The 22,361-nt window shown below is 64.9% G+C and overlaps 1 protein-coding gene across 1 annotated transcript in view; it reads right to left on the reverse strand.

Moving 5' to 3' along the window:
* The window catches only part of MYO15B (myosin XVB), a 29,104-nt gene that overhangs the window by 4,827 nt on the left and 1,916 nt on the right, over positions 1 to 22,361 (reverse strand). The window contains exons 2-50 of the mRNA XM_062216190.1: positions 22,188 to 22,251; positions 21,913 to 22,022; positions 21,688 to 21,764; positions 21,311 to 21,420; positions 20,988 to 21,091; positions 20,806 to 20,869; positions 20,568 to 20,681; positions 20,324 to 20,485; positions 19,688 to 19,801; positions 19,530 to 19,588; positions 19,322 to 19,454; positions 18,412 to 18,507; positions 18,078 to 18,209; positions 15,803 to 15,928; positions 15,063 to 15,140; positions 14,770 to 14,885; positions 14,635 to 14,680; positions 14,425 to 14,549; positions 13,538 to 13,655; positions 13,211 to 13,374; positions 10,148 to 10,241; positions 9,581 to 9,637; positions 8,894 to 8,951; positions 8,593 to 8,723; positions 7,125 to 7,220; positions 6,799 to 7,034; positions 6,531 to 6,709; positions 6,282 to 6,354; positions 5,779 to 5,940; positions 5,499 to 5,599; positions 5,319 to 5,395; positions 5,116 to 5,197; positions 4,876 to 4,974; positions 4,638 to 4,741; positions 4,351 to 4,542; positions 4,110 to 4,191; positions 3,797 to 3,931; positions 3,484 to 3,721; positions 3,317 to 3,404; positions 2,993 to 3,212; positions 2,433 to 2,545; positions 2,271 to 2,330; positions 1,690 to 1,765; positions 1,461 to 1,579; positions 1,166 to 1,284; positions 938 to 1,079; positions 662 to 773; positions 387 to 556; positions 84 to 235 (exon numbers count right to left, since the gene is read on the reverse strand). Of these exons, the coding sequence (XP_062072174.1) occupies positions 84 to 235; positions 387 to 556; positions 662 to 773; positions 938 to 1,079; positions 1,166 to 1,284; positions 1,461 to 1,579; positions 1,690 to 1,765; positions 2,271 to 2,330; positions 2,433 to 2,545; positions 2,993 to 3,212; positions 3,317 to 3,404; positions 3,484 to 3,721; positions 3,797 to 3,931; positions 4,110 to 4,191; positions 4,351 to 4,542; positions 4,638 to 4,741; positions 4,876 to 4,974; positions 5,116 to 5,197; positions 5,319 to 5,395; positions 5,499 to 5,599; positions 5,779 to 5,940; positions 6,282 to 6,354; positions 6,531 to 6,709; positions 6,799 to 7,034; positions 7,125 to 7,220; positions 8,593 to 8,723; positions 8,894 to 8,951; positions 9,581 to 9,637; positions 10,148 to 10,241; positions 13,211 to 13,374; positions 13,538 to 13,655; positions 14,425 to 14,549; positions 14,635 to 14,680; positions 14,770 to 14,885; positions 15,063 to 15,140; positions 15,803 to 15,928; positions 18,078 to 18,209; positions 18,412 to 18,507; positions 19,322 to 19,454; positions 19,530 to 19,588; positions 19,688 to 19,801; positions 20,324 to 20,485; positions 20,568 to 20,681; positions 20,806 to 20,869; positions 20,988 to 21,091; positions 21,311 to 21,420; positions 21,688 to 21,764; positions 21,913 to 22,022; positions 22,188 to 22,251 (5,679 nt within the window). The remainder of the gene's footprint in view (positions 1 to 83; positions 236 to 386; positions 557 to 661; positions 774 to 937; positions 1,080 to 1,165; positions 1,285 to 1,460; positions 1,580 to 1,689; positions 1,766 to 2,270; positions 2,331 to 2,432; positions 2,546 to 2,992; positions 3,213 to 3,316; positions 3,405 to 3,483; positions 3,722 to 3,796; positions 3,932 to 4,109; positions 4,192 to 4,350; positions 4,543 to 4,637; positions 4,742 to 4,875; positions 4,975 to 5,115; positions 5,198 to 5,318; positions 5,396 to 5,498; positions 5,600 to 5,778; positions 5,941 to 6,281; positions 6,355 to 6,530; positions 6,710 to 6,798; positions 7,035 to 7,124; positions 7,221 to 8,592; positions 8,724 to 8,893; positions 8,952 to 9,580; positions 9,638 to 10,147; positions 10,242 to 13,210; positions 13,375 to 13,537; positions 13,656 to 14,424; positions 14,550 to 14,634; positions 14,681 to 14,769; positions 14,886 to 15,062; positions 15,141 to 15,802; positions 15,929 to 18,077; positions 18,210 to 18,411; positions 18,508 to 19,321; positions 19,455 to 19,529; positions 19,589 to 19,687; positions 19,802 to 20,323; positions 20,486 to 20,567; positions 20,682 to 20,805; positions 20,870 to 20,987; positions 21,092 to 21,310; positions 21,421 to 21,687; positions 21,765 to 21,912; positions 22,023 to 22,187; positions 22,252 to 22,361) is intronic.

Below are 22,361 nucleotides of genomic sequence, written 5' to 3' on the forward strand. Positions count from 1 at the left end.
CCACCCTTGTCCCAGGGCAAGGGCGGGCTGGTGACAGCCCCGAGGCCTCCGTGCACAGAGAGAGGCTGGCCTGGGACACTCACGGGGTCTGCGGCTTCCGGAAGTAACGCAGGGCGAATTCCTGCATGGTGTAGTTGTGGGGGTCAGTGGACAGGGAAGAATAGGCCACAGAGGAGGGCAGGCTGGTGGCCTCCGAGTCGTCGCTGAATGCCTGGCTCCGGCGATGTGCAGGGCGCTGGGGGCACAGGAGATCTGATGCCACTCAGAGACCCAGGGACCCTGCCCCAGCCCCACCCTCACCCCCGCAACAGCGAGGGGCCCAGCGCCAGCCCCTGCCTGGAGGGCTGGCAGACCAGGCACCGCCGGCCACAGCCGGTCCCTCCTACCTCCGAGACCCTGCTCCACTGCGCCAGCCCCGGCTCCCCCAGCTGCAGCTGGCTCTTGCGCCAGCGGCTGCTCCCCTGCTCCGAGAAGGAGAAGTCAGGCGCCGCAGCCGGCTGCACCAGGTCGGCAGGGAAAAGCCCAGAACGGCCCTTGGCGGAGCCAAACTGCCAGCCTAGGAGAAGTCCAAGAGCAGAGGCTCGGCCCCAGGCCCCTCCAGGCACCACCACCCCCCCACGCATGGTGCCTCCCCCTGCCCCGCTGCAGCTCCCCGGGGTACCCGGCTCCAGAGTGGCCACCGGCAACAGCTTGATGAGGTCCCCGCGCTGGAAGCTGAGCAGGCTGCTGTCATCCGTGATGTAGCTGCGCAGGGCGACGACATAGCCAGAGTCCTGCGGGCAGTGGGGGAGCGGACGGGCCTGGGACTCCCTCTCGTGCCACTCCATCCGCCCCCCTCCCGCCAGGACCCCCAGCCCCATCTCAGGGAAAGCAGCCAGAGCGAGATCCAGCTCTGGGCGCAGGGGAGCCCGCCCAGCCCCCCGCGGGCCAAGCTTGCCTTTTTGAGCTCACTCAGGAATAGCTCCACCATGGCCTTGATGGCCTTGGCCCGGGCCGAGTGCAGCACCAGCTGCTCACTCTTCAGCGACAGCTCCAGGGTGGAGCTGCCCCGGCACTCCACGCCCAGCACCTCGGCAAAGCTGCGCACAGGGTGCGGGTGAGCTGGGGGCCAGCCGGGCCCACCTGCCCAGCCCCGCCCCCTCACTCCCGCCCAGGCTCTCCGCACCTGTAGGAGCAGAGTGCCTTCAGCTGGTCCAGGTGGAAGCTGGGGCCTTGGGTCACTTTGAGCAGCCTCAGCCCCCGGTGGGACACGCCCAGCAGCTGCACGTCGCTGCCACTCCCACCCTGCCGTGGGGGGACACGAGTGGGTCACGGGCAGGCTCCTGAGTCCCATCATGGCCCCAGACACCCTGGAGCTCCGCTGGGTCAGCAGCTGTGCTCTGTCCTCACCCATCGGCAGAGGGCTCAGGCCTGTGCACACTGCGGTCCAGACTGCACCCCCACGCCCTACCCCCACTGACCGAGACGGGGAAGATGCGGGAGAAGTAATTGGCCCAGTTGTCCCGGGCGGCCACCACGATGCGCTTCCTGACGCTGTCTTCTACGGTGCCGAGGGAGTCCAGACCCACCTCCAAGTGTCCTGAGGGCAGGAGGGGCCCAGGCCACGCTCAGGGTCCCCTGCTCCCAGGTTCACTCCCACGGCCGCCCTTCCCGTCCCCAGCCCCAGCTCCAAAGCCCCCAGGCCGGTACCCAGCAGGTCTTTCATCTTGGACCGCTCCTCCTGGGAGATCCGGGTGCAGGATTCAGCAAAGGTGTCCCGCAGGATCTGGGGGCAGAGCCGGGCGGTCACCAGCAGGTCCTGGGGTCAGGGTCTCCCCAGAGCAGCCACACACAGGCACAGAGAGGCCGCAGAGGCTCACCAGGGCTTGGTGGTCTGAGCAGAGCCCACTGGGGGGTGCAGGTGGGGCAGGGAGAGACCAAGGGCTCCCAAACCCAGGGCTGAGTTCACCCAAACAGCTCTCCTGTCTTCCCCTCTTCCCCCTGGGCTCCAGCCGCCTCCCTGCCCAGGGACCCCACCTCAGCTGCTGTTGGCTCAGCTGAAATTAGCCTCCCTGGAGGACGGGATGGGGGGAGGGGAGGGGAGGTGGGAGAGGCGACCGCAGATTTATGGAACAGAGGCGCAGTCCCGGGTGGCAAAGTGACGACCACCATATAAGAAGCTCCTACGCCCCCCCACATTGGTGTTAATCCAGCCCAGGGGTTCGGCCAGGGCCCCAAGGGCAGTCCACCTGCCCCGGAGTCGTAGGTCGGCAGGTGGGCCAGGCTCTCACCTGCTCACAGAGGAGTTTGAGGCCATAGGGGTGGCTGAAGGCCTCCCGGGGGTAAAACACCTGGCCCAGGAGACAAGGAAGGGCTGAGATCAGCTGTTGGTCCCCACCTGGGGTCCCCACCCAGCCTACCTCTGCCCTCCCAGGCCCCATCCTCTCGCCCACCTCCTTGCGCAGGAACAGCCTCCAGGGGGCGCTGGCATAGGAGAAGCACACGCTGCCGGAAGGCACCAGCAGCTGGGTGGAGAACCCCTGGTCCCTCATGGGCTCCGGCAAGTCTCGGGGGCGGGGGTGGGAGGGGTGCGGGCCCTCAGGCGAGGTGACTGGGCCGTCAGGAGGGAGACCATCAGCCCTATGAACCCTCCCAAAGGCCCCGCACTCCGCCTCCAGCCACCTCACTCTGGCTCGCGGCACCTGCTCCCGCCTCCGTGTCCTGCCCTCAGTGGCCCCTGGCGTTCCTGACCACGTCACCAGGGCCACTAAATTCCCCATGGCGCTGTCACAGCGCATCAAGGACAACACCCTGTGTGTGACAGCTCCTCGGTGCCAGACAGGTCCCAGGGGTGCCCGGCCCCCGCCCTGGGCAGGAACGAGGAAGCTGGGGCTCCCCACCCACGGCCCAAAGTCCGGAAGCTGGGGCCACTGGCCGGGTGGGGAAGACTTCAGCCGTGGGTGCCAAGAGCTGCCCCGGCGAAGCCCACCACGCAGGGCCCTGGGGTCCTCACCATGAGGCTCTGCCGCAGGGGTCTCGGGGTCCACAGGTGGAGGCAAGGGGGGTGCTGGTGGAGGAGGGAGTGCCTGGGCAGCGGGCGGGGTATGGGTGAACAGGTCCCGAAGGGGCTCCTGCTTCTTCCGGATGGAGCTGGAGGGCCCGGGTCGTGGGGCATCCTTGGGCCGTGGAGCCACAGCCGGTGGGGGCGCCTTCCCTAGGCTGGGGGACAGCGTCTGAGGGGTGCAGAGAGGACGTGCAGGCTGAGTCTAGGCACAAAGCCAAGTGAGCCCTGGACAGAGCAGCCCAGCACCCAGAGGGGCCAGATGGGGGTGCTCACCGAGGGGGGGGAGTGGGTACCGTTGATCCCCAGTTTGGCCAGAGCCTCATCCTTGGGGTCATTTTTCTTCCAGAAGGCTTTGGGGGTCCTTGCGGGAGAAGGGAGAGGTCACCAGGTGCACGGGGTGATTCCCTGCAGAGGGAGGCTGCCTTCGCCAGGGAGCCTACCTGGACGGCTGTACGGGCACAGGCACCGGCCCCGGGCGGCTCTGGTACATCCGGATAATGTTGCGGATTTCCCTGCTAGGTTCTGGCCGCTGGGATGTGCCGTTCAAGTTGCGCACCGTGGGCCTCCTGCCCTGGGCCGGCCCTGCCTCCTCTGGCTCTGGCGCAGCCTCGTTGGCGGCTTTGTCCCTGCCTTGTTGTAGGGGCTTCTTCCCTCCTGGGGGAGGAGGAGGGGCCGGCACTGACGGGAAGAGGAGAGACCATTAAACACAGCCTGGCAGAGCCACAGGCGCCTCAGGGCTCCCCACACACACACCTGCTCCCGTGTTCTCTTCTTTCTCCTCCTCCTCCTCCCCTTCCTCCTCCTCCTCCCCTTCCTCCTCCTCCTCCTGCTGTGGGATCCGGATCTTGGCTGGAGGCTTCATGGTTTTCACCGTGATTTGCTGCTGCCCTGTAAGCGCCCAGATGGACTTCTCCATCACCCACGATCCCCCAGGGAGCTGCCCTGTCTCCCGTCTGGGGTCCTGGAAAGGCCACAGGGACTCAGGGGAGCAGGGCACACCCCGCCCCAGCCGGCTCAGGGGTCTTAGCTGAGTTTTCATGTGGGTTGCCACCCTGCGCCTCCTCACCCATCTTCTGGAAGTAGTCCCGTTTCTGCTGGAAGCTCTTGGGGTACAGGGGCCCATCCGGGGAGTCTTCCGAGTCCTCGTCCTGCAGACGGAGAGAGAGCAGCCCCACAGCAGGGTCGCCACACTCCGCATCTCCCCAGACTCCTGCTCTGGGTCTCCCTGCCTCCCCTCCTGTGTCTCTCACCCCTGCTGCCCTGGCACCTGCTGCCCCCCACCCCCAGGCCCTGCCTTGGCTTCTTACCCTCAAGCTGGCACCCACGGGCTCCGGATCCCGCTTTGGCTCCACCCGGGGAGTAGGGGGCTTCTTGGGCTTTGGGGTGACGGCTGGGGGTGGGTCCTGGGAGGCATCCCTGGAGGCCTGCGCCTGGCGCTGGCGCTGCTGGGCCTGCTGCTCCAGGGACAGGCTCATGGCCTGCGTGGTCATCTGCTGGGCCTGAGGGGGGGGGGGCGACGGCCAGGTGAGAGCCCTGGCTGGCCCGGCCCCCGGCCCTGTGCTCCCCAGGCAGCCGGGAGGGCCCCGCCCCTCACCAGGAGCATCGCCTGCTGGTTGATGAAGTTCTGCTGCTGCTGCGCCAGCTGCCTCGTGTCCAGGCTGGGGAGCAGCGGCTGCGGCTGCGGCGGCACCATCATGGCTGCAAGGGCACCCGTGGGCCCACCAAGTGAGCGCCTCGGCCCAGCTCAAGGCCCTGGGCCCACTGTGCCCTCTGGGCTCCTGGCAGGACCCTCCCTCCTGAGAAGGGACCCGGTGCCCCCAGCCCAGTCTTACCTGGCATGGTGGGGACTGTGCCCATCGCTGGCATCATGGACAAGGGTGCAGGTATCATGGCCGGCTGGTACCCGGGCATCTGCACCACCCCTGGGTACACTAAGGGAACAGGGCCCTCCTGGGTTGGTCCCGGCCTGGGCCCGCACGCCGCCTCCCTCCGAGCCCCAGGTAGGACCCCAGCTGTCCGACGGGTCCAGGCCACGCCCAAGAGGCCCTCTGTGAGAACCAGCTGGCACTCACCGAAGGGGTAGGCTTGCTGCGGGGTCCCGATGCCACCCCCTCCCTTCATGCGGCCGCTCAGAGCCCAGCCTCGCTCCAGGTCCTGAAGGGGCCGGCGTCACAGGGTCAGAGCTGAGCCCTGGAACCGCGGAAGAGGCAGCAGAGGCCCCGGGGCACAGGCCAGGGGCAGGTTGCGGGTCGGGGTGGCTACTCAGGACACTCACACTGCCTCCCGGGGAGAAGACCGGCTCGAAGAGGTGGTCCAGGAAGCCCTCCAGGCTCCCCAGCGTCCGGGCCTCCCCTGTGGGGCAGGGAGAGGGCTGTGTGAGAGAGCCTGGGCGAGGGGCTTCCCGCATCCCATGCCCCTCACTCTGCCCATCCCAGAGTGACCAGATCGGCCTCACCTGCGTGTCCCGCGCCAGGCAGTGTTGGAGCTGGACCTGGAGGGAGGCCTGGGGGCAGTGTGGGGGCCTGGACACCAGGGGCGGGGGGGATGTCCTCGGCTCTGCAGGAAACAGCGGGTCTGGCTAAGGGGGCTGCAAAGCTGTGGGCGGCGTCCACGCCAAGGCCAAAGGTGAAAGCTTCTACGGGGGCAGGAGGAGGCTCGGCTCGGAGGGCTGGGAAGCACCGAAGGGTGGCTGTGGGGGTCACCAGCAGGGGCGGGGGGAGATGGGAGAAACTCACAGGCCAAGGGGGGTGATGGGGTAGCCTTGGGGTTCTGCTGGGTCCCCCAGGTCCTCGGTCTGGCCGATGAGGTCCAGCACAATGTCGCAGCCGGCCAGGTCCTGCCAGGTGTCCCCGGAGTGCAGTGACACAGACCAGCCACGAGGGGGCGCCTCCAGGCCTCTGCACGGGACAGGGGTGTGCAGTAGGGGTGGTCAGCAAGGCCCATGGCCATCCAGAAGGGACAGGGACTGAGGGCGGGCCAAGGGCAGCCCCTGGAGCCCCTCCAATTGCAGGCACCCAGCTCGCCAGCAGCAGGAACACCCTCAATGGGTACCTCATGGCTCCCACTTATTTGCGGACCTACTGAGTTGTAATCCAGGCGTGGGTGCTTACCCCCCTTTATAATCACAGTCTGGACCCCGGCCTCTCACCCTCACACCTCCCCTGCCCCTGGTCCTTGTGGGCGGCCGAGGTGGGGGGACAATGCTGGGGTCTGGCCACACCCCTCCCAGGCCCCACACCTGCTCTGCAGGATCCACCCGGCCAGTTGCTCTCCTGTGGTCCAGGACTCCACCTCGGCTGAGTAGCTCTCCTCTGTGGGGCAGGGGAAGCAGAGAGTGAGGGTCAGCCGGGCCCTTCCTGATGGCCAAGGGCTGCCGAGGGGAGATCTGGGTCCCAGGGGAGGGGCAGCAGGAAGGGGTCCTGGGAGGAAGCGCCCCACCCCGCCACACCCCGGGTCTGGGGAGGCCTCTGCAGGAGGCGGCCATCACCGCTGAAGGTGAATACGTCCAGCGCCATGCGGCCCCGCCGCCATCCGGCCGTCCACTCGAGCTGGGTAGGGGGATGGGCCCGTGCGGCCCCGGGGGCCAGCGGCGTCTGCTCCAGGGCCCCCAGCAGCTTGTGCTGACACAGCGCCGCCATGCCCTGGGGGGCCTGGTCAGACACGAACCTGGGGGGACAGCACGGGGCTGCTGTGGAGGCGGGTGGTCCCCGACCCCCCCCTGCCCCGGCCCGGCCCCCACTCGCCAGCCCCCTTACTTGAGCAGCGGTTTCTGCAGGGCAGGCGTGGGGGGGAAGGCACTGAGCAGGACAGCCATGAGGGCCCAGCCTCGCTGGCTTTGCTGCTCGTCTGGGTTGTGCCAGAGCTGGGCCACCAGCTGGCTGAAGAGCTCGTCCCGGAGCCCTGGGCAGCGCTGGCCCCGCCGCACCAGGTACAAGCCCATGGCCTGCTCCTGCCAGGGGGGCAGGGATCCGTCCGCCAGCAGCCGCAGCATCTGTGACACAGAGCCAGGTGGAGATGCAGGGCTCCCGTGTGCACGCACGTGGCCAGGCCCCGCCTGTCCCCTCCCCGGTGTGTCACTCACCACCCTGTTGATGTCCAGGGCGGGCTCAAAATTCTCCGCATCTAGGCGGGTCAGGGGCCTGGCCAGTGGCTGCCCTGGGCTGGGCAGGGACGGCTCCTGCGTGAAGGAGGGTGACACGGCGCCTGGGCACGTCCCGTCGCACTGACAGGCGGAGGACAGTCCCCAGGGAGCCCTACAGGAGCACACAGCCTGGGGGGAAGGGCTGGCCCCAAGCTCTTTGATTAGAAAACTGATACAACTCAGAGAACAGTATAATGAAGATGATGACCCCACAATTAACATCACCATTTCAGCTCCTATTTCTGGCCCCACTTTTTGTGCACTCATTCTAGAACATTCCATGTACTCCTCCCCCAATTACCAGTTTTGTTTTGTTTTGTTTTTTTAACAAATTGATTTCTTCCCTTCCATTCTCCTTCTTTCTCTTCTCACCTTCCCTCCTTCTTTCCTTTTTTTTTTTTTTTAAGATTTATTATTTATTTGAAAGGCAGAGTTACAGGGAGAGAGAGAGAGAGGTCTTCCATCCGCTGGTTCACTTCCCAAGTGACCACAATGCCCAGGGCTGTGCCAGGCCAAAGCCCAGAGCCAGGAGCTTCCTCCAGGTCTCCCACATGGGTGCAGGGCCCAAGGACTTGGGCCATCTTCTACTGACTTTCCCAGGCCACAGCAGAGAGCTGGATCGGAGGTGGAGCAGCTGAGACTCGATCCAGCGCCCATGTGGGATGCCGGCACTGCAGGTGTCAGCTTTACCTGCTACCCCACAGCGCCGGCCCCCAATCATTATTTTTAAACAAGATCAAGAAGCTGCTCCGTGTGCCATTGCATCCTGTGTTTATGCTGAACGGGGCGGGCGTGATGGCTCCCTGGTCATTAAACTTTCTTTAAGGACCTCAGTAGAAGGGCAATACCACGGGCAAGATAAACTTGTGCCCAGGGGCCGGCACTGTGGCACAGCAGGAAAAGCTGCTGCCTACAGTGCTGGCATCCCATATGGGCGCCAGTTCGAGTCCCGGCTGCTCCACTTCCGATCCAGCTCTCTGCTATGGCCCGGGAGGGCAGTAGAAGATGGCCCAAGTGCTGGGCCCCCCGCACCTGTGCGGGAGACCCAGAAGAAGCTCCTGGCTCCTGGCTTTGGATCAGCACAGCTCTGGCAGTTGAGGCCAACTGGGGAGTGAACCAGTGGATGGAAGATCTGCCCCCCTACCTCTTCTCTCTCTGTGTAACTCTGACTTTCAAATAAACAAATAAATCTTGAAGAAAAAAAAAAACCCTGTGGGTGGAAAGAACCCTGGGTGTTGAGGGTTTCTGCTTCACAGGAATGTTCCTAGCAATACAGCCGTATGCACCGGCCGCTGACCGGCCAGAGGGGAGGCGGGGTGGAGGACGAGGACGGGGAGAGGCACCTGTCTGCCTGGCAGGTGCTAAGGGCAGGAAGGGGCGGGGCCAGCGGGGAGAGGCCGGGACCCACCTGAAAGCTGGTGGCGATGAAGCTGGAGAAGGGGAACTGGTCGATGTCCGGCGGGAGGGCCAGGCGGGGCCGGGCAGGGACTTCAGGCGGCAGGCACTCCGTGATGCTCCCGGCCAGGCCGGCCAGGTGGCCTGGGAGGGAACACCGGGAGGCAGCCCAGTCATGCCCCACCTCCACCCCGCACCCCGCGGCCACCAGCCCTGGTTCACAGGCAGTGGGGTGGGAGCTCGGGGGGCCAGAAGCATCAGAGGGTGGGACCACGGGACAGACCCCCCCACGGGGAAGGACGCCCGTGACTCACCTTTCGCTGTCTTCAGGGTGGCGGCCAGCTCAGCCGGGATCTCCAGCCGCCCTAGCTCCTGGCAGAGACAGAACAAGTTACTCAGGGATGAGGGGAGGGGGGCTAGGGCCCCAGTGTATCCCTCGGCCCTGGGATGATACACATCCCCCGTGGAGACCAAGAGCTCCAGGGCCCGCCATGGCACAGCGGGTTAAGCTGCCACTTGCAACACGGGAGTCCCATCTACTTCCGATCCAGCTCCCTGCTAACGCACCTGGGAAAGCAGTGGAGGACGGCCCAAGGGCTGGGGCCCCTGCGCCCATGCGGGACACCCAGATGGGGTCCCAGGGTCCTGGCTTTGGCCTGGCCCAGCCCCGGCTGTTGAGGCCATCTGGGGAGTGAACCAGCGGATGGACGACCTCTTTCTCTCCTTCCCCCAACCCCATAACTCTGCCTTTCAATTAAATAAAAAGATCTGGAGGAAAGTTAAAAAAAAGACCAAGGGCTCCGATCCCGGACGCTCAAACCAGCGGAGCCCCATGAGCTGTCAGAGGGTGGCCTGAGCTGTGGAGGTCCAAGGGCAGCCAGTCTCAGTGGCGCCGTGACGACCAGAACCCACAGCGGCCCCCACCCCCCCAGACCACGCCAGCCTCGCTGGGCTCATAACGACCACTGGCCTCGCCCCCCCGTGGCTTCCAGGCCACCTACCTCGCTCGGCATTTCCCCAGAGTCCTGGCCGCCGTGCCGGCCACTCCAGTGTCCAAGCTGTGGGGAGAGGCAGGAAGAGCTGACACCCAGGGAGTCACCAGGAGTCTCCCCTGGCTCCTCCCCAGCCTGTGTGCTCGGGGCTCCGGGCTGCACCGCCTGCCCCCCCTTGGGCGTCACTGCCGGTCTGCCAGGGCTGGGAGAAAGGAAGAAATGGTCCCAGGGCCCAAAGTCCAGCCAGGGAGGGGCAGAGAGGGGCGCAGTGCGCGGGCATTGACCTTTGAGCCGCTTTATGGCCCACAAATTGGAGTCATCAGGCAAGGGAGGGGGGAGCAGAAGGGGCCCTGGGAGGCTGGAGGGGGTGGGAGGGAGCCCTGGGCCTGGGGGGCGAGGGCAGGACGAGGGGAGACTGTGCCTTCCTGGCGCAGCAGCCTCCTCTGGCTGGTGAGGGAGTGGGGCCTTGGAGGTCTCCAGCTGTGGGGACACAGCCATCGTGGCCAGCCCAGGCTGCCTGGCCTCTTCCCTGAGACCCCCGCCCCGGTCCCGCGGCCCATCTGACAGCCCGTGCACCTGCAGTCTCTGGCGTCTCCAGAGCAGGGGCCGGGCCACCAGCAAGAGGGTGTGCAGGCGTCCCAGGGCTGCACGCCGCCGCAGGTAGCGCTTCCTGGAGGCGGGGGAGCAGAGGGACCCAACTCACACCTCCTGCCCGGGACCCTAAGCCCAGACAGAGCCCTGGATTCCTGGAGGGAAGCCGAGGAGCTGCAGAGGCCGTGGGGGCCGACCGCTGGGCTCTGGGGCTATGATCTGGGCTTGGCAGTGTCACCTGCTGGGTCTTCTCGCCACCTGTGAGCTGACGGTGGCTGCAACACGTGGCTCGCGATGAGATGAAATGGATGAACAGACAGAAGGACTGAGGAGTCTGGGGTATTACCGCTATCTTCAAAGGGTGAAAAGGCAGAGCATCAGAGAGAGGCGTGTGGGAGAACACAGGTAGGGCCACCTGGGGCGGGCGGCCTTGGGGGCTGCGTCCTCGACCTGCGGGGTCTGGGGCTGCCCCCAGCCAACAGCGTAGGAACTGAACGCAAGGACACCCAGCTGGCGTCCACCACTGAACTGAGGGCTCGCTCACTGTGGGGAACCCCCGCTCCTTTCGGGGTCCCAGCAGTGCTCTGTGTTGACTGCGGGGTGAAAGCAGAGAAAAACCACGGCGGGTTTTTCTGACGTAGCGGAGAGCGAGCGAGCAAGGTGAGTTAGCGTGACAAAATGGGATGTGACGCCAGCATCCCATAGCCGAGCTCTGGTTGAAAACCCTGGCTGCTCCACTTCCAGTCCAGCTCCCTGCCAATGCGCCTGGGGAAGCAGACGTGACTGGACCCCTGCCGCCCACGCGGGAGGCGTCGATGGAGTCCCAGGCTCCTGACTTTGGGCTGACCCAACCTCAGTGCTTGCAGTCATTTGGGGAGTGAATTAGTGGGTGGAACATTTCTCTCTCTCCTTCTCTGTAACTTTCTTTCCAATAAATAATTATTTAAAAAAAAAAACCCTAAGATAGCACTTCACACCCCCAAGGATTGCTGCATTTTAAAAAACAGAAAATAAAGGTTGTCCAGGACGTAGACAAGGTAGGAGCCGTGCACACTGCAGAGAGAACATAAACAGTGCGGCCGTTGCAGGAAACAGGGTGGCGAGCCCTCAAAACGCTCAACACAGACCTGCGGTACAGCCCGGCCACTCCACTCCCAAGAATCGACCCCAAAGATTCGGAAAGAAAAACTGGAGGGGCCGGCGCTGTGGCGTAGTGGGTAAAGCTGCTGCCTGCAGTGCCGGCATCCCATATGGGCACTGTTTCAAGTCCCAGCTGCTCCACTTCCCATCCAGCTCTCTGCTGTGGCCTGGGAAAGCAGCAGAAGATGGCCCAAGTCCTTGGGCCCCTGCACCCACAGAGGAGATACGGAAGAAACTCCTGGCTCCTGGCTTCGGATCGGCACAGCTCCGGCCTTTGCGGCCAATTGGAGAGTGAACCAGCTGATGGAAGACCTCTCTCTGTCTCTCTCTCTCTCCCTCTCTCTCTGTGTAACTCTGACTTTCAAATAAATAAATACTATAAAACAAGAAAAACTGGAGCAGATCCTGGGACAGACCCCGTTTTCCTGCAGCCTGGTTCATAAAGAAGGTCCATCGACGGCGAGTGGTCCGATACACGCGCTCTGGCCACGGTGGAACATTACTGAGCTGGAAAGAGGAAGGCAATTCTGACACACGCCACGGTGCGGACGAAGGCAGAAATCTGAAGCTCAGTGAAACAAGCCAGACGCAAACGGAAATGTGTGGTCACGCCCACAGGATGTCTACGACAAGGGTGGGCGCTCAGCCCACGTCCCATATTCCAGTGCCCGGGTTCGAGTCCTGGCTCCACTCCTGATTCCAAGTCCCCGCTACTGCGAACCCTGGGAGGCAGCAGGGATGGCTCAAGTCATTGAGTCGGTGCCACCCACATGGGAGACCCCGACTGAGCTCCCGGCTCCCGACTTTGCAGGCATTTGGTGAGGTGACCAGCGGCTTGGAGAACTCTGCGTCTTCTGCCTTTCAAAATAATTAGGTAAATACATCTAGAACCGCAGAGAGTATGTGGGAGGTTGCCAGCGACGGGGGAGAGGGGACCGGGGGCTATTGCTTAATGGTACAGAGCTTGCGGTGTGACGACAGCGTTCTGGAACTAGCAGCAGCCAGTGTGTGTGTCCCCGGTGTTCTGTACCCTGGCGCTGATGTCACTCAGGTCTTGGCCGCACGAGCCCCAGGGGCGGGTTCAGCACCTAAGCCCGACTCCGAAGCACCCTGCATCAACAGTGTGTCGCCCAGGGGAACAGAGCAGGTGGCAGCCACAGCAGCTGGGTGACCCAGGGAAGACAGGCCGTGAGCCCGGAGAGGCGCTGACAGGTGAGAAGGGGGAGGTAGCACCTCAGGACCAAGAAATCTCAGGTAGCCAGAGTGGAAAATCTGGCCTACATCAAGGCTCGAGAGGTAGGTAGGGCCTTACACAACCTGATTCGTGCTTTTAAAAGATCAGTCTTGGGCTGGCGCTGTGGCATAGCGGGTAAAGCCACCGCCCGCAGTGCCAGCATCCCATATGGGTACCGGTTGGAGTCCGGCTGCTCCACTTCCAGGCCAGCTCTCTGCTAATCCACCTGGAAAAGCAGTGGAGGACGGCCCAAGTGCTTGGGCCCCTGCTCCCACATGGGAGACCCAGAAGAAGCTCTTGGCTCCTGGCTTCAGAGAGGCCCAGCTCTGGCTGTTGTGGCCATTTGAGGAGTAAACCAGAGGATAGAAGAACTCTCTCCCTCTCTCTCTCCCTGTCTCTCTCTGTAACTCTGCCTCTGTCTCACAAATAAATAAATCTTTAAATAATACAAAAACAGCCAAAGGTTAGGGTTAGGTTCAGCGGCCCCTGCAGGTAATGAGCTGCCTGTGCCAAGGAAGAATGCAAGTACAGGCCGGACAGGTGTGGGTGGACTTCCACCAGAGAGGCCAGTGCTGACGGGGTGGCGCAGGGGCAGGTGGACTTGCCTTGGGACCCCCCCGTGAGGAGGGGCCTCACCCCACCCACTTCAGCCCTCGGCGCCAGCGCCCACAGACCTGGCCTGGAGCCCACGCACGCGAGCCTGCATCCGGAGCAGGAGGCGGAGCCGCTGGCGGGAGGCGCAGGCACGGAGTCTGCAGCGCAGGGCGAGCAGGGCCTGGGAGCGCCGCTGGGTCCTGAGACGCTCCAGCCGCTGCCAGCCCTCCTCCCGCAGCAGAACCTGCGGGTGGGGCCAGGTGTGGGGGCCGCGCTCCGCTCAGGCCTCAGCACCTCCCACCAGGCAAGCCCGGGGCGGCTGCCGCCCACCTCCCCAGCCCCGGGAGGACCAGCGAGCCTGGGTTTGTCCCTGCTTGTCCCCCTCCTTCCCCTGCACACACACACACCTGGGTGGCTCCGAGGTGACAGAGCGGGGACTCGGCCCCCAGCACCTGGCTCAGGATGGTGCCACACCTCTTCCGGTCAGGGGCTTCTTCCTGCCCCCAGGGCCCCAGGGCCCGGAACCTGCCACACGGACAGCGGACAGCGAGGCCTTCCTTTCATACTTGCTGGCTGGCGCCCTCAGGCTCTGCACAGTCTCTGAGTCATTCAAAACCCTGCTGTGCACCAGGCGCCCGGCACGGCGCTGGGACCTGGCAGTGGGGGGGGGGGGGGCGCAGAGGGGGCACAAAGGCTCCTCCCCCTCCCCCGGCCCAGGCCGGCACCCCCAGCACGGTGGCTGGCCCGTGTGCCCGGGGAGGAAGCTGAAGACTACAGAGCAGCAGAGAGCGGATCATTTGCAAACAGCCCTGGTGAGCGCGGGGCAGCACCTGCTGCTCCCCCCCCAGCACACACACACCCTCCCCCCCAGCCTCAGGGCTCAGGGCTTCCGGGAGAAGGCGGCCCCTAAGTCAGTGAGTTTCTGGAAGGTGAGGACAGAGCCTTCCCCACCCTGGCGCTTCTCCTCGGCATCAGGTTCATGGACACCTGCCGCCTGCCTCGGGCTCCGCCCTCTGCCAGGCTGTGCTCATGGCCAAGACCATCACAGGCAAAGGGAGCTCCAGCACATTGCGCCCCTGGTGGCTGCCAGCCCAGAGTGGCTAGACCTGAGAAGAGGTGGCTCCCCCTGCCCGCAGGGTGGGCGTGGCCCCGCGTCCTGTTCAGCCCTAGGCGGGCGTGTGTGCAAGGGGGCAGAGTGGAAAAGGTTGGAGGGGGATGCTGGGCCTGGGGGCCGTCTCCTCCTAGGGGCTCCTCCCTCACTCCAGGACCCTTCCCCGTCAGGCCTGGGCCCTACCTGGCCAGGAAGACCTGGAAGGGCACCCGTACAGGGAAGTGGGCGCTGCGGGTGCCCATGGCCTCCAGGACGGCCGCCTGGTGCAGCTGCTCAGCCACATGGCACACATCAAAGAGGCCCGGGATCTGTGGCAGAAGACAGAGCTGCAGGGAGGGGCCGGGGAGGGGAGGCTGGGGTGGGAGGGCACGGGGCCAGGTGCGCGGGGCTCACCTTTCCGGGGTTGGGGTCGAGGCACTGGACAACATAGATGTGGCTCCTGTGAGTGCAAGTGGGGGTCACTAGACACAGGCCACCCCTCCCCTGTCCCATCTCAGACGCCTGGAAGCGGGGGTGGGCTGTTCTCACCTGCCCAGTTCAGCCAGCAGGGTCCCCAGGGACTGGCGGAAACGGGAGGCCAGCGTGGGTTTGCCTGCTCTGCCCTCCGCCTGGGGCTCTACTTCCTGGAAGAGGCTGCCCACCAGCTAAGGCCGAGAGGGGATTCAGCCCATCCCCCGCCCCACTGCCCTGAGGAGCCAGGGGGCCCAGCCCACCGCCCAAGGTGCCAGGGGCCTGGGGGCCAGCTGCTGGGCCGCAGGGTACAAGGGAGGAGAGAAGGGGCATGGAGTGTGCGGGTGGGGTCCCGGGGGCTGCCCCGGCACCTGCAGCTGGCTGCGGGCAAGGACGTCCCCCACGGCCGGGTCCAGGTGATCCCGGTTTCTGTGTAGAAACTTGTGAACCTGCAGGAGCACACGGGGAGGGCGGGGAGCCACACGAAGGCTGGCGTGGGGACCGGCACGGTGCCCCATAACCCGGCCTCCCCGGTGGGTGATTTAGACGTCCGCCCGGCCGCGGATGCTGCCCTGGTTCTGCTGCTGGCCTTGGTTTCACTGTGTCCATCCCCGGCCGATGCCGCACTCTTCTCTTCTTGCCCGGCTTTATGACCTCATTTGCTTTGCTTTCTCCATCTTTTGCTGATTTTTCTCCAACTCCTTGGGTCTCTTTTCTGGGCAACTCCTGGGTAGTTTGCCACCTCCTCCAAGGAGCCTGCTTGACTCTCCCCACCTCAGATGCCTGCCCCCACCTTCCCTTCATCCCAGGTCCCCCAGGAATGCTCCTGCTATGAGCCAGTGAGTCAGCAGAGGCCCGGAGGCCAGGGCACCTGCCGAGTTCTCAGGGGCAGCTGGCGCGCTGTGCTCTGCCCTCTTGGTCTGGAGGGCCCAGGCTGCGACGCTGTCCCGTGATTCTCATCCAGAACCAGCGCTTCAAGCTCAGACCCGGGTGGGCCGGCAGGGCCTCTCCTCCCCTGCCTTCTCCCTCGTTTGGTGACTCGGCTCAGGAGGGGACACCAGGGTCACGTGGCCTCCCGGACCCACCCCGGTGTCCACCTGAGGCCGGTTACCTGGTAGGTGACATTCCCGGCGTGATGGCGCACGGTGAAGACGGGCAGGGGCAGCTGGGGCTTGGCGTAGCCAGGGTGACTGCTGTGGTGGTAGTGGCACTTCTGGAGGAAGGTGTGGTCCGTGGCCTGCGGGAGGGAGAGAGGGGCCCCCAAGCCCTCGCACAGACCACTCCTGGCCCGCACTGCACTCCTGCCTCCTGACCCCAGCACCAGGAATCCTGGGGTGTGTGGAGTTGCTCCCCAAACCTCATCCTCAGACGGGCACAGTCACGTATGTTTGAGTCTCCTTAAGGATGTGCCCTCTAGGGGCCGGCACTGTGGCACAGCGGGTTAAGCCGCTTGCAGCATCGGCATCTCATATGGGCGCTGGTTCGAGTTCCGGCTTCTCCACTTCCGATCCTGCTCTCTGCTGTGGCCTGGGAGAGCAGTAGAAGATGGCCCAAGTGCTTGGGCCCCTGAACCTGTGTGGGAGACCCGGAAGAAGCTCCCAGCTCCTGGCTCCCTGGCTGTTGCAGGCCTCTGGGGAGTGAATGAGCAGGCAGAAGCTCTCTGTCTGTCTCTCTGTGACTCTCTGCCTCTTTCTTTCTTTCTTTTTTTTTTTGGACAGGCAGAGTGGACAGTGAGAGAGAGACACAGAGAGAAAGGTCTTCCTTTGCCATTGGTTCACCCTCCAATGGCCACCGTAGCCAGCGCACCGCACTGATCCGGAGGCAGGAGCCAGGTGCTTCTCCTGGTCTCCCGTGGGGTGCAGGGCCCAAGCACTTGGGCCATCCTCCACTGCACTCCCAGGCCACAGCAGAGAGCAGGCCTGGAAGAGGGGCAACCGGGACAGAATCCGGCGCCCTGACCAGGACTAGAACCTGGGGTGCCGGCACTGCAAGGCAGAGGATTAGCCTAGTGAGCTGCAGCGCCAGCTTCTCTGCCTTTCAAATAAATAAAAATAACCAACGAACAAACACCACAGGCCTAAGTGATGTCGCTGAGCGCTAGAAAACCTGCTGGGCGATTGCAGAAGTGGCGCTGGAACTCCAAAGACGCCCGTGACACGTTTTACCAACACCTGACGCGGTGAGCCGGGAAGAGCAATCCTCCGCAAGCTGACCCGCTCTGTTAGGAGCCAGGGACTGCAAGTGTCTCAGTGCGAATAAACGAGTGTTATCCACCTGCTGCTTCACTCCCCAGGTGCCTGGGCCAGGGCAGAGCCAGGAGCCGGGAACTCCATCCAGTTAACACTTACTGTGGGTTTTAAGAGGGGGAGGGACCAGGTCTATTTTCCCTCACTTTTATCCGTAGCATAGTCCTGGCACACAGGCTCATTCGTTCACTCATTCATTCATTCTTTTTTTTTTTTTTTTTGACAGGCAGAGTGGACAGTGAGAGAGAGAGACAGAGAGAAAGGTCTTCCTTTACCATTGGTTCACCCCACAATGGCCACTGCGGCCAGTGCGCAGTGGCTGGTGCACCACGCTGAACCGAAGCCGGGAGCCAGGTGCTTCTCCTGGTCTCCCATGCGGGTGCAGGGCCCAAGCACTTGGGCCATCCTCCACTGCCCTCCCAGGCCATAGCAGAGAGCTGGACTGGAAGAGGGGCAACTGGGACAGAATCCGGCGCCCCGACCGGAACTAGAACCCGGAGTGCCGGCGCCGCAGGCAGAGGATTAGCCTAGTGAGCCGCGGCGCCGGCCATTCATTCATTCTTTAGTGAACCCGTCCATGGAGCCAGCCTGCACAGAGCTCAATCGGTAAAGGGTAGAGGAACGCTGGCACGGCCACTGCACACACACACCTGTGCTGAACCTGGAAGCCGGGGCAAGGCTGGGGAGCTACTCAGGAGGAGGCCGCTAGAGGGCGCCGCTGAGGCAGAGCGGGGAGCTATTTAGGAAGACACCACAGAGGGCAAACAGAATGTGTAGATTCGATGCCCCGCGGCCCGAGTGTGCCCCCTACCGGTAGAGACCTGTGTGGCAGCCACATTCAGAAGACCCACGCACAAGGGTCTTGTGAGCCTTGGCCAGTTCCCACCACCCTATGCATCTGTCTCCTGTCTCCTGGGGCAGGAATGCCAGGAAGTTAAGAGCCGGGAATTCAGCTCAAGTTCACCCAGAGACAAGATCTGAGCCTGGCTGCTGTCTTCCAAGGTTGTCCTGAGGGAGGGTGGGTGGGTCTTTGTACCCCTTGGTCTTGCTGTCCTCTGGCAGGCCTTGGCGGCCACCCAGGACCTCCATGCCCTGTCCCAGACACCGGGGGGAGGCTGGACCGCAGCCGCTGGCCCTCACCTGGGACAGCCACGTCTGGTTGTCCAGGACAGTCAGGAGGCTGTGGGGCTGGCCCACCAGCAGGTCCAGGCAGGACTCCCTTGGTGGCTGAGCGATGGGCACCCACGGCAGCAGCTCCCGCTGACACTCCTCCTGCAGAGTGGGCATTGGGCCCCATCTGTGGGGGTCCTCATGGAGCCGGGGGGCAGGGCGACTGAGAAACCCCATGGGGAGAGGGCCTCAGGGCAGAGCCCTGGGTTCATTCCTCTTTCCTTTAGCAAGGATGGCCTTGGGGACTGCCAGGCGGGCAGTGCTGGGGGTCCCCTGCCCTGTCCACGCCCAGCTCCCCCCCCACCTCCTCCTGGGCCAGCAGCTTCTGGCTGGAGAAGAGCTGCAGGCGCTCACTGGCGAGGTTGTTGCACAGTTGTTCCAGGCCATTCACCCGCAGGGCCTGGGGACACGCGAGCAGTGAGGCGGGGCACACGGGACGGGGGGCACAGGCCAGGGGCTGCACACAGGGCTGATCCTGCCGTCAACTGTGCACCAGGGCTCCCTGCCCACCCCCCCGCCCCTCGCCTCTGCTTCAGCACAGCTGTGCAGCTCCAGGCCTCGGTCACCGCCATCCTGGGTCCTGGAAGTCACCTTCTCCTCCTACCTAGCCCACTGGCTAGCAGAATCCCACATCTTCCTAAGCAGAGCGCCAGCTGCCACCTCCAAGAAGCCTTCCGGCATTGCTCCAGTGGGATCACGAGTGCTCTGGGCACCCTGAGCACTTCACACCCCCAGAGAGTGGACGGAAGCCGAGGCAGGCAGGGCAGACACAGGGCGTCCAGGGACCTAGGCGGGGCCGCCTCTTCTCCCTGCAGCCCCCTCTCCTACACCCTGAGGGCCAGGATCTTCCGGAATGGGCCCACGCTGGCGGCCCGTGGGTCTCTGTGCAGCCTGGGACCAGGGAAGGAAGTGGAGCTGTGTGTGGAAATGAACTTGGGCGAGAGGCGGGAGGATCCTCCCCACAAAGACGTGCAGCTGGAGAGAGCGGCAACAAACCCCAAGTCCTCCTGCAGCCCAGCTCCCGGCTGACTCCGAAGCCCTGGAGCTGGGTCCCCAATGCTTTCCTCCCCGCCTCTGCCACCTCCACACCCAGCTCGAGGCCAGGCGGCAGAGGGCTCATGAGCGCCCCCTCCAGGGAGAGCGGGAACTGCTGGTGTTCCCAGAAACACAGCAGGAGGAGGCGGGCACCCACTACCCAGGCTGCACGGAGTGACCTCAAAGCCATAGGCGTCCACGACAGTGATGGTGCGCAGGTGGCCTCTGTCCCCGGGGGCTGCCAGCCACACATTCGCCCTCCGCAGGAGCCAGCGGAAGAGCCGCGAGTACAGGTCCTTGGCCAGGGCATCCCTGTGGGCACGGTCAGTGAGCCACGCGTCGCACAGCACCAGGCCGGGCTCCAAATCCCTCCAGTCCCCAGGGCACCTGGCATCCATGGCGCTTTCCACGGGCAGGGATCTTGAGACCTGGCCGTAGGCTGTTTCCTGGAGGCCAGAGAAGGTGCAGGTGTGTGCCTGGCCTGCAGGTGGTCCAAGCCCTGCCCTTGCTCCCCCTCCCGCCCCCAACCAGGACCTGCAGCTCACCACGACCCTCCTGGTGACAGCCCCCTCCAGGTGCTCTGGCGGCACCTGCAGTAGCCGGGCTGCTGTGTGGATCTCGGCCCAGCTGGCCACAGCGGCCACCTCCTGGGACTCCCTCTGGACACGGCGGGATAGGACAGAGATGGCTCGGCTGCTGGAGTGCACACGCTCCCCGGGGCAGGGGCGGGGCCTGGCTCTGTCTCACCAGCTGCTGCCCTGTCACCCAGAGCGATGACAACACGTGGGGCGCTGTGGGCCGGGACGCACCGGGCTCTGGTCTGAGCGGCGGGTCGGCACCACCAGTGGCCCTGGCAGGTTCCCGTCCCCCAGAGCCTCCACACTTTTGTGGCAGCGCTGTCACAAGAGCTGAGAGTGTGGATCTACAGGCTCACACAGCGCCGGGCACACCCCAGCCGCCCACCTAGTGCCACGCGCTCTTCTTAGGGGTGGCAGCCGCGAGGCACAGACACCCAGACAAACATCTGCTTGTTTCCCCCGGGGGTGGCCTAGGGCTCTGGGGGCTCCCATGCTCCAGGATGTGGCTTCCTGGTCACTTGCCCTGATGGTGCAAGGAACCCCCGGCCCCCACCCCCACCCCCGGCACCTGCACCTCCGGCCCTGCCCACGGCGCGAGCCCACCTCGGAAGAGCAGAAACAGATGTTGCCCAGGTGCAGGGTGGCGGCCAGCACGGCCCAGACAGCGGCCAGCTCCTCGGGGCTCAAGCCCAAAAGCTGCAGGGCCCTGGCCAGCGCTGTGAAGTCCTGGGCGTCCTCCTTGCCCCGAAGCCTGCACACCCGGCCCTGCAGAGCACAGCGGGGCTGGGGCACGGGGCCAGCGCCCTCGGCTCTGCTCCCTGCCCGGACCCTGGGCAGGTCCTCTCACCTGGTTGAGGAAGTAGTAGGCTTCCGGTGCCTGCAGGGAAAGCTGCTCCCGGGCCGTGGGGTCCAGCCCTGCCAGCAGCTCATAGAACACATGGAAGCTCCGCTCGGCCTGGGCCTTGGGAAGGAGGACTGGCTTAGGGGGCACAGGGGCCTGGAGGCTTAGGGCCCCCAACAGCAGCCCCCCCACCCTGCCCTCTCCTCTTTCTGGGCACTGGAGGGGGCGGAGAGCAGGCCCTTACCTGAAACACCACCCGGGAGGTCTCGAGCAGATAGTGTGACACAGAGGCGCCCACGACGACCCCGCTGTGGGCACAGGAGACAGAGCGGGGGTGCCGGACACCCAGGGATCCCGACCCAGAACGGGGCAGCAGCCCCAGCTTCCCAGTGAGGCGAACGTGGCCCCCCGGACCCTTTCACTCACTCCCACAGGCAGAGGCGTAAGACTTGGCCGAAGCGGCTGGCGTTGGCGTTGAGGACGGTCTTGGCGTGGCCGAAGCTGCCGAGCACGGGAAGCACCTCGCTTAGCTGCAGGGTGGGGGCGTTCACGCATCCCTGGGACAGCGGCAGCACCCACCCGTCGGGTGTCCCAGGGGGCTTCTCCATGCCTGACCTAGGGGCCCTACCCCTCCCGCCCCTGCGGTTGGCCATCCTGAAGCCACAAGACCACCCTCCGCCTGTGCCCAGGAAAACCATCCCCGGATCCCTCCTGGGCCCCTGGGAACGGCTCCGCCCACAAGCCCTCACCTGGGACGCCCTGTCCCTCCTCTGCTCCTGCCCCAGGCCGCTTAGGAACTGCACCATCTTCTTGGCGGCTTCTGTCTTTCCTGAGCCGCTGTGCCCCCTGCAGGGGGGAGGCCCTCCGGGTGGGGTGGGGGCCAGCGGGGGCTCCAGGAAGGGCCCGTGGGACTGCCCTATTGAGCCTGGGAAAGTGACAACCCCACAAACCCCGGATGATGGAGCCAGGGCACAGAGGGCAAACAGAACGGCCCTGAGTGCCGCCTCCCACCTCTGCGGCCAGAGCGGCTGCCCAGCTAGCGCAGACTCCTCATTTCCCACACAGCCCTCACCCCCCAACCCCTGGGGAGGCCGGGTGGGTTCAGCCGGGCAGGGCAGCCACACTCACACCAGGAGGATGCAGGGGTACCGGCCAGGGTTCTGGGACAGGCGGTAGGCTGCTGCCGCCACGGCAAAGATGTGTCTGGGGGAGGGGCATGAGCGGATGGATGGTGGGGCTCCAGGGCCCCCTGGGAGCAGGCAGGATGTGCCCCCCAGGGCCCAGGACCTCAGCCAATGGGGCACTTGGGCCCCTGGCCGCCTGGGAGGGGAGCCCAGGGGCAGTCACATACGGGGCAGTGTTGGGTGTCTTCCTGGGGTGGTAGCTGGCCAGGACCTCAGGTGAGAAGAGAGGCAGGGGACGGCGGGGGTTCAGAGCGAGCAGAAGGGGCCCCCCAAAGGTCTGCGGAAGAAGGCGAGGCTCTCATCCAGACGTGCAGGGGGCAAAGTGGGGCCCAGCCCCCCAGAAAGGGCTCACCACCCAGTGTGTGTGGGGGGGAGCCCTCTGTCCCCAGGGAAGGAAAATCCAGGCCCACCCTCGCCCCCCCGCCCCCCCAGGCTCCCGTACGTAGATGCGGCCCAGGTGGAACCTCTTCTTGAGGCACAGCAGCACGGAGCTGTCGCACACCAGCCTGTGGGGACACGGGGGCGGGGCGGGAGAAGCGGGGTGAAGGGGGGCATGAGGCCGCGCTGTGGGTTCACGCCCCTAGTGGGGATCAGGGGGAGGGGCGGGGTCCGGCGG

This window comes from Lepus europaeus, chromosome 18 (assembly GCF_033115175.1).
Source record: "Lepus europaeus isolate LE1 chromosome 18, mLepTim1.pri, whole genome shotgun sequence".
In the NCBI taxonomy this organism is placed as follows: Eukaryota; Metazoa; Chordata; class Mammalia; order Lagomorpha; family Leporidae; genus Lepus; species Lepus europaeus.